Genomic DNA, 13,462 nt, shown 5'->3' with positions numbered 1-13,462 from the left:
ACACAATGCTTTGCAGTGTTCTGGTTCTGTTTCACACAAAGAGAAAAACCGAAACATGAGATGTTTGAATTTGCCTAGTAGATCCCTGGCAAAGGACAGAAAAGAGCAAAGGTCTCCTGACTTCCAGTGTGCTCCTCTTGAGGATGTTGCTTCTCCTTTACTTCCCATAATGTTCCCCCTAACCTGCCTCATCTGTGCAAGGGTAAGACACAACATACAATTCAGTAAGAGGTAAGTGAGGATCCACAAGTCTAACAATGATATAGGACTCTAATTTACACGTACCTCTTACACAAAATTTCTTTTAGGCATGTCATGCAACAGTATGGGCTTCTTTCCACTGTACCAGGACACATGACTGTAGTACTCTATTTTAAAATACATAAATGGTATGACAACTAGTGGACACTTTCCCTTATCCCAGATGTTAGTTTGCACTCTTTTCCCAGGAGGGACAGGTGTCCTAGGAGGCTCCTACTTATTCACAAAAAGATTATTTTTTTAATGTAGAATGGGAAGAAATAGAAAATCTATAGAAAGTGTAGAATGGGGACTTATCACTTCAGTATTCCTCTGTAGCTAAATGAGACTAAGAACAAGGAGAGCTGGGTTACAGACTAACACAAGATAGTGACTATTTGGCTGCTGCTTCCTTAGCTAACACTTTTGGCTTTAAGCTCTTTAGAACAGCAATTCTGTATTTTGTTTAGTGCCTTAATACAGCACAAAAACCAGGATAGGCCATTTCTGCGATGAACCATCCTTTCCAAAGGATCAGAAACCCACCACAGCATCTCCTTCAAATAAATCTACAGGAAGACTCAGGAAAGGATGGAGCAGGCAGTGCAGCAGAAGGGTACACAGCGGCTGTTTCCAGAGGGAGCAAGGGGCCATCTAAAAGGGGACACACACACACCTGGCATTCGCAAAATTGGGCCACTGCTATGCAGGAAGCCAAAGCTGGTAGCAGCAAAGCCACGTGGACTTTGATCACACGTGAAGACCTCTGCTTTCAGTCTCTATAGCAGACCTTGTGGGACTGCAACTGCCCTGGGGAGAAGCTCCCTGCCAGCACCCCGCGCGGTGCATCAGTGGTGGCCATGGGACAGCCCCGGGAGGCACTGCAGCAGCACCTAGGACTCTTCCCCCCTGAGATAACTTGTAAATTAATCCATCAAGCCTAGGCCTGAAGCGTTCTGTGTGTGAACACATACGGTTATCCTAAGGGGAGATCTGTATTAGCCTTTTGCATGCCACAGCTTTCAGATCTGTACAGACTGATGATCAAATGCAGCATGACTCCTGACCTATTTTGCAGCATGGGAGCTGTAGCAACTGACAGAAACAAAAACTTTTGTGTTTTTGGCCTAGAAAAAAAGCCCAGAACTTTTTGGCATACGCTAAGCAATCATCCAGAGAATGCAACAGGTGCTGAGAGGCACATGAATTCTCCTACCTGGGGGCAGCTTTAGTCTCAATAGCAACTAATTAGAGAACTCCAAGGCAGTTACACTAGGGTAATGCAGCCTGAAAAGTAAATTATCTTTTTAATTCCATCTAGGTACCCAGGTCTGCATTTCAAGTCTGTATTGCGTATCAACTTCTCATCAGGATCCAAAGTCTGACACCATTAGTGCATTAATGCATCAACAAACAATGGCAGTAAAAGAAAGTCCCTGTCAGGATCCTTCAAAATTGGACTCAAACACAGACTGAAATCTATTATAATTAGAGAAATAAATACTTTCAGAAATTTTATCCTTCCAAGACGCTAAAATGGGAGACCTGATATAGAGTCTATTCTCTAAGCCTTGTCTTCCCCTGCACTTCCACATCCCTGAACTTTGGTCAGCTGCCTTCAACAGCAACCACCAAAAAGAAATTATCATCTGTGATACAAATGTTTTTATTACAACAGCGATCTTCTTTCTTTTTGTTTTGTTTTGAAGCGCAGAATAAAATGTAGTACTACGTGATTCTGCTTAGAAAGAAAGGAAGGTCTAACCCAATTGAGAGAGCAGATACAAGCTTTACCTAACTCCTGGTATTCAGCTGTTGTAATCTCGGCACATAAATCTTCAGCCAGAATGACATTTTTTAATTCTTTCCAATCCAGAACTATGAACAACAATGGTTAAACTGCATTCCTTGGACAGCTGGGACTGTTTGGGGAGTACATTTGCAGAGAAATTAGACTAGCAATGTCCAATAACAGAGTAGAGTCCTGCTAGTCCTCACTTTACTGATCTAAGTGCTCTGCAATATGAGACCTCAGAGAAAAGCTGGTGTTCACTCCAGGTCACCTCCTCCCCCCCAGCTTTTCCTACACATTTATTAAAGTTGACTTGCAAAACAGCAAAGAATGGAAAAAACAATCAAACAAAGAAAACCACTGGACTCAGGCATTCTGGTTCTGTTTGAACATCATCATGGATGAAAGACGCTGAAAGAAATCTAAAAGCTTTAAGCTTTCTTGCTTCCTTTTTACATTAGAACTATTTTTATCACATCTCATAGTAAGATTTCAGTTCTGGAACAGCCTCAAATACTGAGAATTTGTTCACACCTATGTGTTGAGCCAGTTAAAAACACTTTCACTTTAAATCTATGTACCTAAACATGTCCAGAAGGCTGGGAAAACAGCTAATTTAAAACACTGGAATAGGCTGTTCATGCCCAAGATAATGCAAATTCCATTTATGGGCAAATGAAGGAATTAAAGGAAAGACAAGCCTGCATGTACGCTGTGATTTCATTCAAGCTAAAACAATGACAATTTGTTTCATAAGTGAAGCTGCAGTGTTAAGAGTAAAAGCTAGGTGATCACTCACCTTCTTTACTACAAAAAATATTCCTGTCCTATTATCTATGCTGCATCCTCTCTGAGAGTGTACAGGGACGTGCACCTGATGCCATCGCCTACCTCTGCAAGGAACCCTGGTTCTTACTCAAAGCTGCCAATTTGCATAAACAACACTATGTAGTGCTGTTGTAGACAAGAATGTCTAGGACCACTGGAGATCTGGAAAAGAGTGCACTCAAAAGTTGGTTTGTTTGTGTTGTTTTTTTTTTTTGTATCAGGATGTCTAATAAAATATATTACCCCTCCTCATAAAGCTTGCCTGTCTTCACCTGTAGTTAGGAACACAGTGTTTGTCTTTACTCACAGAGACTTTGTTGAGAGTTGTTGCTCTCAAGTTTCTCCATGTATAACAGGTATTTATCATGACAATGACATATGGCACCAAGATGATAAAAATCCTTCAAAATGGCATGAGAATAAGGAACACTGCAGTTTCACCAGATTCATACATACACAAACATTCATAGAATACACAGCTGTAGGCAATTCCTTGATTATTATTTTTTTTTAATTTATTACACACTACTCTGCACGTTAATATCCAAAGTAAATCTTTCTGTCTTTGCCTGGACACACTCTGCAACACAAACAGACGAGGCAGTTCTGCTCCATCATTTCTACACGCACGCTACCAGCCAGGCAGCATGAGCAAGGATGAACAACCATCCCTCCTCATCCTCTTCCCCTCCCCACCATTTTGTTATTCTCAAAGCCTACCCAGGGCAATCTAAAGAGCGACATTAGAATTTAATTAGTATCAAAAAGCAGAAGTGAAGAACTCCCGTGCTGCAGATAGAGGGCAACATCTGTGCCCAGGAGGTGGTGCAGGTCAGGTCTCAGCACTCTAGGTATGTAATTCCCCCCCTTCCTCGCTTTCTATCCCCAAGAAAACAGCAGAAAACCTGCGACGGAGTTATGAGAGCCTGTGGCTGTATTGAATTTTACAAGTCTCCTCCTGTGTCGGGAGCCCCCGAGTTGTGCAGGCAGCTGCTACCATGGGAATTGCAGCGGATGAAAGCGGAGAGGCAGGGAGCTGCACTTCAGTGCCTGGGGAAAGCGGGCGAGCAGCCCTTGACTCTGAGAAACCCGTCCTGCCTCGCTCCGGATCAACAGGTGCCTGGAAAACCGCTCGCTCAGCAGCAGGGCATGGGACAAACCTGATGGTAATCTAGAAAATAAAAATCTAGAAGAGAAATTTAAAAGAAATTTCCTCCAAGGAACCATCGAGGCTGTCTGTGGCTGTGTGTGCATTTTTCTTGGCATCAAAACTGGTCTACAGATCATCTATCCATCTGGCCTCTGGTTCTTACTCCTGTGCCACCACCTTGGCTGTGGCAGTGTAATTTTTTTTTTTTTTGTGAGGGGCCATGTGGTGAATCAGATCAGGGAACCGATTCAGATTAAAATCCCAGACTAAGGAAATTAAAGTCCATTAATAAATGCTGTAACGACAATTTAAAGTTACAAGCTCTCAGGTTAAGATTTGGAAAATTTCTATGCACACTTTTTCTTATTGAACGTGCAGCTTAATATATCACTATATTATTAAACAAAACACGAAATGCAGTATGTTTCCAGTCTCCTGGAGTAGCCATACGTTTTACATTCTGTCTCGATGATGTCTAGGCACTCCCTAACCGCACTTCTTTCAAGAAGGCTGATTTGTTTTGCATCAATATTTGCATAAATCACGTGCCATCACCAAAGAGCTGGATGAGGCTGTTGCAATACGATGGGTGGGGAGAAGAACGCACGGCAGAGAAATTAAGCTGAAAGAAAGGGCGTGTAGCAGCAGGGCAGAAGAGAGGAGCACAGATGTGCTGGGCTGGGAGAGAGGTGAGCTGGGAGAGGTAAGCTAGCAGGTGCACAGAGGCTGCAGGACAAATGGGAACAGGCAAATGCTGGAAGAGTTACCGACATTAAGTAGTAAAGAGGGAAGGGCACCGTTTATTTAAGAGCAATATCTCTGACATAGTGCTGTCCACCTGCTGCCCCGTTCTGGACATGTGATGCCCACCTTTCTCGGTTACCAAGCTGGGGTCATCTCATAGCCAAGAGCAGAAACCCCATAGCCAAGGCCAGGCAGCATCCCAGAGGGAACTTCTACTCTGCTCCCCCGAATCCCTGCAGGAAGGCCAAATTACCAAATGCAACCCTCATGATGCAATTCTGCAAGCCTAATAAATTGCCATGGTTAACTAAGGGATTGCAAGGCAACAAAAAGCTTGGCAGCAAACAAAGTACCCACTCCTCACCAGCATCAGAGCAGGAGTTACCTCTTCTACGGCCGGGTACCACTACGCGTGAGAAATGTGGAGAAAATCACCCATGGTGATTTTTCTTTTTTAAATTCACTCATCATGGTTACAATGAGCTATGAATTATTACAAAATGGGAGGATATTCAGTTATTTAAAAAATGAGTTTTGAAGTATTGTTGGCAACTGTTTCTGCCAGTATCTGCAGTTTCATTATTGAAATTCTCTCTCGAGTATTTTTGCCTTCCCTCCTATTGTGTGAGAGCAACACAAAAGAAAACCTAACTATATAGGAAAAACAATTACCACAGCTATACAGAAAATGTTGCCTAATGGATATGAAAGGATGACAAATGTATGTTATGTCCTCTGTTATAACAACTTGATGCTCGTTCAACAATAAGTACAAAGCAAACTACGTTTTTTTAAGTTGTGGCATTGCTTTTAGCAGTCTTCTGGGAAAGATGCTACCCTTCGCACGTACAAAATTCGGGCCTGCTGCTAGCAGCAGGCACAACTGATGCTTACACAACCTGTGCGTTCAGATGCATTGAACTCAGCAGCAAGTGCCTGATTAATAGAATAAACTAACCTCTTTTTCAGCCATTTTATTTGACTAATGAGGTCATTAATTTTTTTTTATTATTTGACAAATGTGTAATTTTCCCTCCTAAATTACTGTATGTTTTGTTTCTCATTAAATTACATTAACTTTTGTCTTGGACTAGCTAAACATACTAAAAAAACTCCGAGTTTGGATCTGAAGACTGGAATCAGAAGTATGGAAAGTGCACGCGGTTTGCCAAAAGCACTATTTCATTACTCTTCAGAATTAGCTGGCAGCTTCTCTGCAATATTTACTGAAGTACAAACCAAATGTTTTCCTCTGGACAGGATTCAAACCGTGGTATGTTACAACCACAACAAAAATCATCTCAATCCAAGAGCCTTCTCTGTAGTTTGGGCTGTGGTTTCTGTAAAACTGGAGGATTCTTCTCCCTGAATTATTTATACTGACTCCCCCTCTAACTCCTCTCTTTTTTCTCCTAACAATTAAACATAACCCAGATGTGCTTTGGAAAAATCTTAAAACAATTCGAGACATCAGAATGATTTAAGCACAAGGCAGGTCAAGGCATGTGGGACTTAAGCCTGCCCCAATAAACATGGGGCATGCCAAGCTCTACAACGAGCCATGGCCAGAGGTTTGGCTTCTCCTCTGACACGCGGCCCCATTTCGGGGCTGTACGCAGGTGGAAAAACCTTGCCTCCCAAATGTTCCCGATGCACTGGCATCTCAGTGCTTAAAATTTAGGGCCTGATTCTCATTTATTATATGTCCCACTTATTACGTTTTGACAGGACAGCGTAAAGACCCTGAAGTGCGAATAAATGTAATTTATGCCCACACTTTATGGCCACTTTACAGAGCAAGGCTAAAAGAGAATGAACTACATAAACTCTATAGTAAAGAGCAATTGTATCTCACTTATCTCACTCCACCTGCAGGAACAGTCCCAGAGGGAGCTCCCCAGTGCTTGAACAAGGGGGAGGAAAAGGCCATCTCAACCACAGAAACAAAACAGAGCTCATAAACAAACTAACATTCAAACCGTGCCTGCTCAGCTGCTGCACAAATCACAAGATGTTTAGTGCTATGGCCAACATAATGGCCAGTGTAATGACATAAAGCCCGTTTTCTTCTTCTCGGCCCATTCTAGAAAGCTGTAGAGCTAAAGCCAAAGTCAAAAGGAAATTGTTCCTTTTTTAGGGAAATAGAATAATGGGAGGGAACATGTGAATCTTCAGGGGGAAAAAAAAAGAAAGGTTCCCTGTCCAAACTTAAGCAAATATACACCAGAGTGGCATGCTAAATAATGAATAATAATAATGAATAATAATAACAAGTAATAATAGTAGTAATCATAATAATAATAATAATAATAATGTGGGGTGCCTCTCATCTACAATTCTTATCTGACAATCTCAAAGCAATTTACCTCTGCTTACCTGGCTAGATTTGCAGGCAAAACTCAAAACCAATCCTTCCGACGTCCACTTGAGCCCCTAACTACACATCCCTGTCCATCAAGAACAAGACAAGTCTGTACATCCCAAACCACTGTGCTGACATTCCCCAAATCCTACCAGGGTATTTGTCATACCCAAGAGATCCTCAGCCCCACCATTTGCATCAAACAAACCCTCCAGGGACCACTGGACCTCCCGTGGGTTCACAGCTTACTGAACCTTGGGCTTATGCTGCTAGGTGGGAAGGAAGGGCAGGGGTCACCTTTGTGAAAACACGTTGGTTGCCGACCTGGCCCTGAATGGTAGCCACCAAGGTTTTGAAGCGTGGCTCCTGCAATCACAGAACTCAGGTTTTGTGCCAGTAACTTATCCATAATCAACATCCAGCTCTGCCAATACCTATATACAGAGTTAAATATTATCCTCGTTTTACAGAAGAGCTAAGCAGCTCGCCTAGGGACTCGGAGGGAGACTGTGGCAAATACAAAGACCAAACCACAAGATTAGTCTTCCATTTCAACAAGCTAATTTCATCCTGTGGCTTTGTGCAGGGGTAAATATTGGAATCATTAACATCAGAAAGGGGCCTCAACACAGGAAGAGCGGAGAAAGCACGGATCCTGCCGCAGCACTCCCAGGCTGCAGCTTGGTAACTTCTCCCGGCAGCATGAAGCCATGCAAAGATGCACACCTCTGCTGCACACCTGGAGCGACTCCAGCATCACTCCCACCCCTGGCCACAGTGCCCCTCTGGGTACCTCAGGCTCCTGCTTTTCGTGGAGCGCCTGCAGACCCACTCCTCCCTATCTGCGCTGATGAAATTAATCTTGTGGTAAATCACTGTGGAAGCTGCTTACCAGCCCAGAGCAACATATTCCAAAGGTGGACTAAAGAGCTGCACACCGGATGCATCTCTCACCCCACACACCGAAAGGATCTTTTACACGTCACTATCACTCCTAACCTTACAAAGAACTTGAAAATTGTGGGATTACAGTCGCCAAATGCCAACTTATTTTTATTAAATGGTTTGTGCAATGAGGACTCTACACTCCAGAGCTTATCCTAATATTTTCAATTCGTCCTAAAATTTCATCTTGGGCACCACATGATTTAATAACGCAAAATCTATAAAAAGTCTTCCTCCAGTACTTTAACCCAATTATCGTAAGCCTTCATGTTTTAATAGTATTTTGGAATTATAAAAACTAACCCAGACTACAAAGCATTTAAAACCTTACGTTTCTGGACAGTGACAGCATTTCATTGCATCTCTCCCAGCCCAATCGAGTTGCTGTTCCATTTCACATGCTTACTCTGATCTCCTGAGCACATCTACGTGGTGGTAATGCTCTCCCCTGGAAGGCCGAGGCCTCAAATAACGTCATTGATGCAGTCTTTGGCTCTCAAAGGCTGCAAGAGACACCAAGGCTGTATCGTGGGAACACCTTGTGGAGCTGCCCTCTTCCCACTCCCAGAGCACACACAGGCCTGCTGTGCTGGCACATGCCTTGCACCCACCCATCCTCCAGCCCCATTCTTGAAGAGTACCTAAAAACACAAGCCAGAGGATGTTCAGCTCAGGCACTGCACCCTAACAAGATACGAGGGAGAAGACTGGGATCGACGGCCCCCGAGCACACCGCCCAAGCAAGGAGGTTAAGTACAAAGAGCAAACTGCAATAGCACGGCATCACTGGGATTTAAAGTTAGTGAAGGTTGGAGAAACGTGCTGTTAGGGAGGTTTTCTATTTTGGTTTTGCCCCGTTGTAATAAATCATCACGTTGCTAAATCATTGCAGTGCTCAAAGAAAAGAACAGTCACATGTTTCGCGGAACAGTTAAAACAGTCTGAAAACTCGATTTGTGAGATCTCAATTAAATTATCTTTATTTAGGAATCCCTAAAATTCTCCAGCATGTAAGTCCCAGAGGCCCGGCTTAATTAGAAAATTGATCATGGGAAAACTTTTTTAAATGTAGGCTCCTAATCATAGCCTTGCCGTTATCACCTTTTGCCAAAGATTCATTTCTCTCCGAGGGACTTGGTTCTCCATCCCGCTTTAGCTCTGCTTTACTCCAACTGCACTATTTTTAAATTGTAAATAATTATGGAGAGAAAAGGCAACTTAAATGCACTGTAATGGAAGCTATTAAGAGAAGTTTGATCAGAGGCAGAAAATACAGTAAAAGTGAATGCCATTGTGCGACGGCAGGGAGATGACATGCTCATATCTACACACGCTGCAGAAAGATACTAATTATGCCTCTGGCAAAGGGCATACAGGCTCCTTCAAAGAACCTATTTAAAGATAAGAATACTGCAGACAAACACTTCAGAGATATCTGTGCTATTCCCTTCCTTCTTGTGCTGAAAATTTTAGGTCACAATTTAAAAAAAATAAAAAGAGGAGGACTTTAAAATAATAGGAAAGGGGGAAGAAGGGGGGACTTGCCGAATCCGGTCAGCTAGATGTATTCCTGCGTTATTCACCAGCTGTTACAGCTTTTGCATTCTATTCTGTTTACCTTTTAAGAAGTAATTAGTGCATTGCATTGTCAAATCAAGAGTTCAAAAAACAAGCTCTAATTAAAAATATGTTTAAAGCCCCTAGTATTCTTGCTAATGAAACCAAGCAGGTCATTTTGGTTAAATTACCTCCCTTTGAAATTACAGGATGCTAAAAAGAAATAAATAAAAATGCTGTGGACCGTTAGATTTTCTGACGCATAACAGAAGCCCAGGTAAATTGGATTCTTCTTCCTAAATATTGGACCCTGCATACGAAAGGAACCTTTTTTCCACGTTGTGGCATGGCAGTTCTGTTCCCCTGCCCACAGAATTCAGTTGCTGCTGCCTACAACAAACCCCACAGAGTACTGAAGAAAGAACTTTAGTTGGGATTTTTACATTCCTCTGTTTAAAAATTTTAAAATGAAATTATAACCTGACAGGGTGCCACAAGTTTACTCTCTGCTTTTCACACTGCTGCTGGGTGGGGTGATACAAGGAGAGAAACATGGCCACAAAGCTGTTTTCCTACTGGTCCTGGAAAAGACTCCCTCGATGAAGCAAAGCTTTGACCTTGAACTTACTATGATGATCAGAGCATTTTGAAGGACTAGGAACTGAGAGACCCAACTTTAAAAAAAAATTAAAAAAAATACACAAACATGGGGTTTTACTGTCCAGCATCATATTACTACTACGCTTACAACAAAAAAAATTTCAAGGAGCTGAGCTTATATCCTGTCAGCATGCTTTTTATGAGTGATGTAGCACATTTCCATGTGGCTCTGTGTCTCATTTCATCATGCAAGAGCAAACTGCCAGGGCTGGAGAGAAGGCAGAACTGACCACAAGGCCCATGACGCAAGCAATTTGGATCCCTCAACACTTCAATAAATAACTGCACACAGGTTCACAACCAAAGCAATCCCCTTCCAAAAAAACAGAAGCCTTTCTGATGCAGGGTTTAAGCAAGCTGCTGTCTCTTCCCTCTCCAAGCTCACCAGGTACCACTGGAAGAGCAGCACCGAAACGAGCCTGCCAGAGTCCTTAGAAGCTGCTTGTCCGACCCCCCTGGAGCTGGATGTACCAGCTACATGGACTCCCTGCAAGCATATTAAGAACCAGCTTCCACCTGCTTTATTCCACAGGGCACATCAAAAGGCTCCACCACCACCTAGAGCTAAACCCCCTGGGGTACTGAACAGGCACAGCTTCAGGCAGCCGGGACCTCCTTGAAGACACAACAGTTCAGACACAGAAGCTAACACCAATCCCAACCAGCCCATTCCTACTCCCTCCAAGCCACAGCCATCCCCCTGCTTCCCCACAGAAATGCATCCTGGTAGCACATGTCCAAGATTTCCCCCCCGCACCCTACTTTTACTGGCTCTTCTCAGGCTTTGTTCAGGGGTGATGGAGCAATAAACCTTTTGAGAGCTGAAACGGAGGGCCAACAGCTTCTGCTTTCTGGTTTTCTTCACAGCCTGTTTAACCAGACCAAGAACGTGCCATGTGTGGCACTCCTAGCGCAGATTTTCCCTCGTGGTTTTTAATACAATTGTAATTGGGATCTTGCCGTCTGAGCACATGTGTTGTCTGAAATATATGAGTACTCCTGCATACTGAAGAAATTAGGAATGAATTGCAAGTCCTTAATTGACAGTACAAAACATCAATTATTCTACAGATGAATAACAAAGAAGAAAATTACAGGTGCAAGAGCTAAACAGCCACTGATTAAAATAAAATTAAAAAAAAAAAACCTTCTGAATGAAGCACTGGAATAGGACAAAAGAACCCGTGCTTCGTATTTGCATTGTTAAAGCAGAACGCTTAGAAACAGTAGGAAATAAAAACGGAGATAAGTCACATCCTCACTCAGGTTGCCTTTCTTTAAGTGCAAGTGCCTTCAAAGCTATAAATAACACATGCTTAGTTAGCAAGCAGTGGAAACAAGCGTGTGAATGAATGCAGCCATGTGTGCTCACCCTCTCTCTCTCGCACACACACACCCATCTGAATTTTCCCACCAACAACTGTGGCAGTTGGCCCAGATCACAGCAGTGACATGCTGCCAACAGACTGATCAACCTCACAGCAGACTAAATTAGAAATACATTTCCACAGATTAAATTTCAGAGGACTGCGATGCCACTTTAAACTCCATTAGATTCTGCTCCTCGCAATCCTTTAAACAAACACAAAAGCTAGTGAACAACCCCCCTCCACCCACCCGCTTTACCAGAAGTCCCAACAGGACGGAGGCTTCAGTTTTAGACCAGAGCTGAGACAGACAAATTAGCAACCAGCCTAAAGCTGCCCCTAGCCTAACGTCTCACAGAAGAAAGATAAAGAAAAAAAAGAAAGAGAGAAAAAAACATGCTGCGTTAAGGTGAGAAAGCCTCAGCAAGGTGTTATGGGTGGTGTTGACTAGACCTGTCAGCAGATGCAACAGAGACCTCAGAACTGGCAAGGGTAAATTAAACACCACTGGGAACAACCAGGCTTGTAAGGATTCAACCCACTAGGTAAGACTTTTGCAGACAAGCCCTATCTGTAACAAATGCACACCCTTTCAGCAGATAATGGAACAAAACAACAGCAAGAGGCATCACTCCAGCACTTCAAGGACAGAGCAGTGACTAGCTACAGGGGATGAGGGGCACCTGCCAAAATAGAAACAAAATTGACCACTTGGGCAAGGTGTCCTCCTTTAGCTTAATCTGGACAGTTAGCTGTACCTCACGTGGAGGTCCCTAACTCTGACAGGCAGGCTTGCAGATGTACACCAGCAATTAATTGCACTGCACAGCTCCAGCCAGGCTCAGACACCTGCTATCAGGTAAGTTGGGAAAGCTGGGTATCTCTCAGTAGAACTTCATATGCCTTGTTTTCACCAGATTAGCACAGTGGAACAGTTAACATGTTTTAATTATTATTATGGTAACAGTCCAGCTTCTGGGACAGATACAATTAACAGTAATCCTTCTACCCTCCATCAGACGAAAAGCATCACTTGAATTGAACAGCAAAGGACAGTGAATAGGCAGAAAACGGGAATTTCCAGCCAGATTTCTCTTATTGCAGGAACAAGTACTCAGGAAATTTAAGCGCCTCTTCAGTTTATAGTCAGGTAAAACAAATGAGGATGCGGAGAACTTAAGAGAGCTAGACGAAAACCCATTCAAGATAACAGTGTGCTAAAGCATAAAAGAAATTTCCTTCTGCACTATTACCAGCCTCGTTTTATGGCCTTTACAACCACAGACTTGAATGCTCCTGCTGCAGATAGAGCCAAATTGCTGGAGTTGAAATGCACACAATATATTCAAGGATAGCACCAGTGCGTTTGTCTAGCTGCTATGCAGCATGTGGTGCTGTGGCTTGGCCTTGAAAGAGATTGTTCCCCCAAGCTGCTGCAAGAGTCCTACCTCGAAGACAGAGGAAAGTAAGAAAATCTTCTGTCTTGGGCTTCCTTTTGGAGAGGTCAGAAATCTGAGTGGCGGGAGGGGGTAACAACGGCTCCACTATCTTTATTGGAGTTGTGCTGGGACTGTTTGGCTGGGATTGAGCAAACTTCCTTTGTGCTTGCAGCCTTGGCCTGTGGAAACAAGAGCACATGAAAAGCATGTTAGATAGAACTTGCAGGAGAGACATCAGAACATAAAAATTCACTGCTTCAGGAGAGATCAGAATCCATCTCCCACCAATATTATCCATAACTGAGTTAACTGTGAAGGTAGGACTTCAATTGCTTTACCTTTGGTATCTTCTGCAACAATTCAGAAAACTGGGAATGG

At 43.1% G+C, this 13,462-nt stretch overlaps 1 protein-coding gene across 1 annotated transcript in view; it reads right to left on the bottom strand.

The window, feature by feature from the left end:
- The window catches only part of JARID2 (jumonji and AT-rich interaction domain containing 2), a 213,225-nt gene that overhangs the window by 49,043 nt on the left and 150,720 nt on the right, over nucleotides 1-13,462 (bottom strand). The window contains exon 4 of the mRNA XM_048057982.2: nucleotides 13,094-13,263. Within this exon, the coding sequence (XP_047913939.2) occupies nucleotides 13,094-13,263 (170 nt within the window). The remainder of the gene's footprint in view (nucleotides 1-13,093; nucleotides 13,264-13,462) is intronic.

Source organism: Anser cygnoides, chromosome 2 (genome assembly GCF_040182565.1).
Source record: "Anser cygnoides isolate HZ-2024a breed goose chromosome 2, Taihu_goose_T2T_genome, whole genome shotgun sequence".
Lineage (NCBI taxonomy): Eukaryota > Metazoa > Chordata > Aves > Anseriformes > Anatidae > Anser > Anser cygnoides.
This window is presented reverse-complemented; position numbering and strand designations above follow the sequence as displayed.